The 4,634-nt window shown below is 48.1% G+C and overlaps 1 protein-coding gene across 1 annotated transcript in view; it reads left to right on the forward strand.

Annotated features, from left to right (window-relative positions):
• Positions 1–3,736, forward strand: part of RBM23 (RNA binding motif protein 23) — a gene marked incomplete at its 5' end in the record, with an annotated part of 12,099 nt that extends 8,363 nt beyond the window's left edge. Inside the window, 5 exons of the mRNA XM_019663027.1 lie at positions 1–95; positions 481–546; positions 2,036–2,231; positions 2,319–2,438; positions 2,530–3,736. Coding sequence (XP_019518572.1) covers positions 1–95; positions 481–546; positions 2,036–2,231; positions 2,319–2,438; positions 2,530–2,618 — 566 coding nt within the window. The remainder of the gene's footprint in view (positions 96–480; positions 547–2,035; positions 2,232–2,318; positions 2,439–2,529) is intronic.
• Between the last annotated feature and the right edge of the window lie 898 nt (positions 3,737–4,634).

Here is a 4,634-nt window from a genome sequence, read left to right on the forward strand (position 1 = left end):
AGGGCAGTGGTGGACCAATGCGCCTCTGTGTGGGCTGCCTGCACTTCAATATCACCGAGGACATGCTCCGGGGGATCTTTGAGCCCTTTGGCAAAGTGAGTAGAAAGTGAGGGAAACCTCTGAAAGGAATTGGAAAAAGTAGGGAGGGTGAGGGTTCCTCTTCGTTTTCCCTGACCATGATTAACCCACTGAATACATTGTAAGGGGCATATGGGTCCATGCTGGGAATTTTAGGCTCCACCTCTATATTGGGACTGCTCACTAGACAAATGAGTCAGGCATCATGAAATCAAATAATGGGGGTCAGATTAAGTAAAATTAGAAGAGGTGTTTTGGAAAGAGATGGCCTTTGTCTCTTTAAAATTTGGAGAGATATAATTGGTGGCTAGAAAGTTGGATGTATTTAGAACAATCTGGGTAGGAAAGAGCAAAGGTGTGAGTTAGCCAAAAGATTATCGATAATTTTTTCCTGTTCTGCAGATTGATAATATTGTCCTGATGAAGGATTCAGATACAGGCCGCTCTAAAGGTTATGGTTTCATTACGGTGAGTCTCTGGTCTTTAACCTGTTCATTTTAATTTGGGTTTGTCCACTTGTCTGATTTTGCAGCTTAGCCTTATCCTCCTTTATGAACTATCTAAATGACCCATAAACCCTGATGCCTGGAGCTCGGACTAGCCCTCTGCCCCTTGAGATGAGTGCATTGCTTGAAATCTTGGCTTTGTTCCTACACTGTGTCAGTGGCCCTGGGATATCCTTGCACTTTGGGTAATAGTAATGGTTCTAGGCTGCAGCTAAAAGGCCTGAAGGAGGTTAGCTCTGGGCTTTTATAGACATGCGTCAATGAATTGGTGTAGTTTCGTGATGGGTGGGAATAGGAAATTACATACTTCCCTCTGATGCTACCCTGTTTGAAGGAGTTTTTCCACTGGGAAGTATCTTTATATTTAAATACTACTATAGGGAGAATAGTGAGGCCACCTAATAGTGGGAAAGTCTCACTTTTTCCTGACATCCCAACAAAATTGTTTCCAAGTCTCATGACTGGTTCTTCCAGCCCCATGTGACTCCAGGCTAAGCACTGGCTGCCAGCCACAAAGTTTGATAGAAGCTGATATTTTCTGGGCTCATTCCAGGTACCATACACCCCCACAGTTGCCTGCAGGGCAGAGGGGAGGTAGGCTGTATTCAACCATGGCAATTGCTCACCTCAGAAGTATCCAGTAAAGGCAGGCCACCTACACCACCTGCCTAGGAATTGTCAGTACCGCGTGCCAGGCCCTAGGGCAGGTAATACCAGAGTAAACAAAGCCAGCTGTGGTGTTCCTGGTAGCAAGTACCTTTGCTAGCTCCCTTGTGACTCAGATGCAGAAAGGCTTTGTGGCCTTTTGGCCCTTGTATTGCTTCCCTTTAGGTCAACACCATTGACACTTAAACAGCAGACTGGGAATCCTCTTTATGCCAGGCTGCTGCTGGTGCCACTGATGATAGGGACCAAAGGGTAGAGGCCCTCTGGTCAGCAGGCCACTGAGTCAGCAGCACTGCAGTGGGGGCGGGGTTGGAGGTGGGGGTACGGTGCGGTGCAGTCTTCCTCTCAACACCAGGATGTGTCCCTTCCTAAGGCTGGGCTCTGGAGGTCCAGATTCCTGTTCTTAACTGAGAACTGAAACTTACTGGTCCTAAGGGCTAAAATAAAGACCAGGAGCCGTGGCTCTCAGCCTATCTCATTTCCATTTTATATGCCCGCTTGTGAAACAGCCTGTCAGGCTAGGCTCTCTACAGCAAAAACTTTTTGCATTGTTAGGTTTTTAGTGGAGCTGGAGGATTGAAAAGTGATTGCTATTGAATTGGCTGGGAAAGGTCCTTTTCAGAGAATAATTTTAGGGGGTCTTAGGTCACATTCCATGGAAAAGAAAAGTTTGTGCCGCAGTGAACATGCAATTTTCCTGGGATAGTAGGACTAGGAGTGTTAGGAGGGTTTTGAGAGCATGTCTGTGGCCAAGAGGTGATTGATATGGCCTGGGTTTCTTATAGTTCTCTGACTCTGAGTGCGCCCGGCGGGCCTTGGAACAGTTGAATGGCTTTGAGCTTGCTGGTCGACCTATGAGGGTTGGCCATGTGACTGAGCGACTGGATGGTGGCACAGACATTACTTTCCCTGATGGAGACCAGGAGCTGGATCTGGGATCAGCAGGTGGACGTTTGCAGCTCATGGCCAAATTGGCAGAAGGTAGAGTTTCTCTGCGGAGTGAAGAACATGGGGTTGAATTGTAGATCAAGCGTTGGGACTTAACCCCGCTGGTTTTTTCCCTTTTAGGCTCTGGAATCCAGCTGCCAACCACAGCTACTGCTGCTGCCGCTGCCGCCCAGGCTGCTGCTGCCTTGCAGCTGAATGGAGCAGTCCCCTTGGGGGCCTTGAACCCAGCAGCCCTGACTGGTAGACTTGGATTTGGGAAGGGGAGAGAATGGTTGGGGCCTGGAAAGAAGGAATGCTCTGTGCTCACTAACTTTGCCTCTCTCTGTTCCAGCTCTGAGTCCAGCCCTGAACCTCGCCTCTCAGGCACTTGCCTCCCAGTGCTTCCAGCTTTCCAGCCTCTTTACCCCGCAGACCCTGTGAATCTCGGGACCTAGCTCATTTTAGTCTCTAGTTATTTTCCTTCTTTTGGTTTTTATTTACCTCTTCTTGCTCCAGGTAAATCAGTGGCACAATACACTATCTCCCTGTGCCTCTGGGTCCTTCCACTCCCTTCTCCACATTTACCCTTCTACGGCCCCTTTACTCCATTTTGTGGACCAAGCCATCCTGAGGGTGCGGACATTGACTTTGGGGAAATTGGGGCCACCCTTAGACACCAAGAAGAGCTTCTGCCTATGGCCCCACTGGGAATGGACTCTGCTGACCAACCGCTAGTCAAAGCGAACAGAAGTATTGAACACCTGTTTCTCCTTGTATATCGTCTCCTGGGATGATCTTCATTGCCTTTCCAACCACCTCTTAGTGATTCCTCAATTCGTCCTCTGTTGGGAAGGCCATAGGGCATTAACTGAAGGAACTAACTTCTCTCCTTTTCCTATACGTTTACCCTACAATTTTGTCAAGGAAAACACTTAAGCCCTCTGGTTCAAGAGGACTTTGGAGTTGTGAGGGTGAACCTTGAAGGTGCTGGCTTGCTGCTGCAAGGGCCCTGGAAGATAGCATGGACATGTATGTGCATTGTGAAGCCTGCCTTTCACCTCAGGCTGGGGCCGGAACTACTGTGGGGCAGCCTTTTGCTGGGAGCTGGGAGAATGATCAATCCTGCCAGGCGTTTTGGATGTCTTAGGGGCATTCAGGAGTTCAGCGAGAGATGGAGTGTACCTTTCCGGTATCTTTCATCTTCCTTTGTATAGTTAGTTGTCCTTCCTCCCTGGTCCTTGCTTTTGTCCAGGGAGAGAGGATGATGGGGAGGCTGCTACTCTCCACCATTTGCCATGTGCCTCTACTGTGGGCTCAACCGCAGCTGTTAAAGCTGCTCCTGCCCCCTACCTGGGCACATGTGAGCCCTTCTCACTGGATTTTATACCCTTGTGTCTGTGTACATAAATATGTATATATATAAACTTTGTACAAAAGGCAAGCCCTGCTGTTGTGGCGGCGGCTGCCCATATGTGTGTGGTCTCCGTTGTGTCTGATGTTAACTTCTCATGAGCCAAAACCATGAATGGTTCTAGGAATATAAAACATTTGTAATGCCATTGCGTTTTCTTTTAACTTTATCTAACCTTCTTTATAAAGACAAATGGACAAAAGGCACATACCTGGGCGAAGTTCTCCATTTGTTATCTGCATTATACTCTCGGCCCTGATCTTCTCTGTCTGTGTTCATCTTACCTGTCTCCAAACCTCCCTGTCCACTGGACAGGCTTCCTGGTTCTGTCTCTGTGCCTACGGACAGATCTTGTCATTCCACCAGATGGCAGTGTGACAGTACCACATTCTGCACCTTCCTCTAGGGGTGTTTCATGATCTTGAGGAACTTAAGTACCAAAGAAGCCTCCCAAGCTCACCATTCTTAGCATTGGCCTCCATGTACGACATTTACCCCTCTTGTAGTAGAAACCCCAGTTCACTATCCAAAGGGGTTTGGGTATCATATATCAGGGCTCCCCAGGCCTTAAGTTTGCTGCTGTTCCAGTTACCTCAACTCTTGCTTTCTATACAGCGCTGCCTGGGACCATTGAGTTCCAGGGAACTGAGTATTCCAGGAATGGCCCTGCCAAAGGGGAGGCACACCTTCCTCTGCCTGCTTTGTAAGGCTTATAACAAGGGACCGTGCCAGAACCTGCCTCACCAGCTAGGAATCTGCCAAGAGGAGGAGGTCTGAGGTTCAGGGGCAGAGCTCTGTGGGGCTCCTCCATTCTTTACTGGTCTCTATGGCAACAAAATGTTAAGACTTTATTGTCATGCTAAAAATATGGATAATTGCTGTTAGGTTTTAATTTGTCAGCTCTCAGACTTGTAAAGCACAGTGATGGGTTTTTGGCGATGTTAGCTTCTGGGGTTGCTTTTAACACTGAAATACTAAGTACTTGAAGGCTGTTTGGCATAAAAGGCCACTGGGACACAACTAGCTCTTGATTCTTCTAGGCTTCT

The sequence above is a fragment of the Hipposideros armiger genome, unplaced genomic scaffold (genome assembly GCF_001890085.2).
Source record: "Hipposideros armiger isolate ML-2016 unplaced genomic scaffold, ASM189008v1 scaffold_385, whole genome shotgun sequence".
Lineage (NCBI taxonomy): Eukaryota > Metazoa > Chordata > Mammalia > Chiroptera > Hipposideridae > Hipposideros > Hipposideros armiger.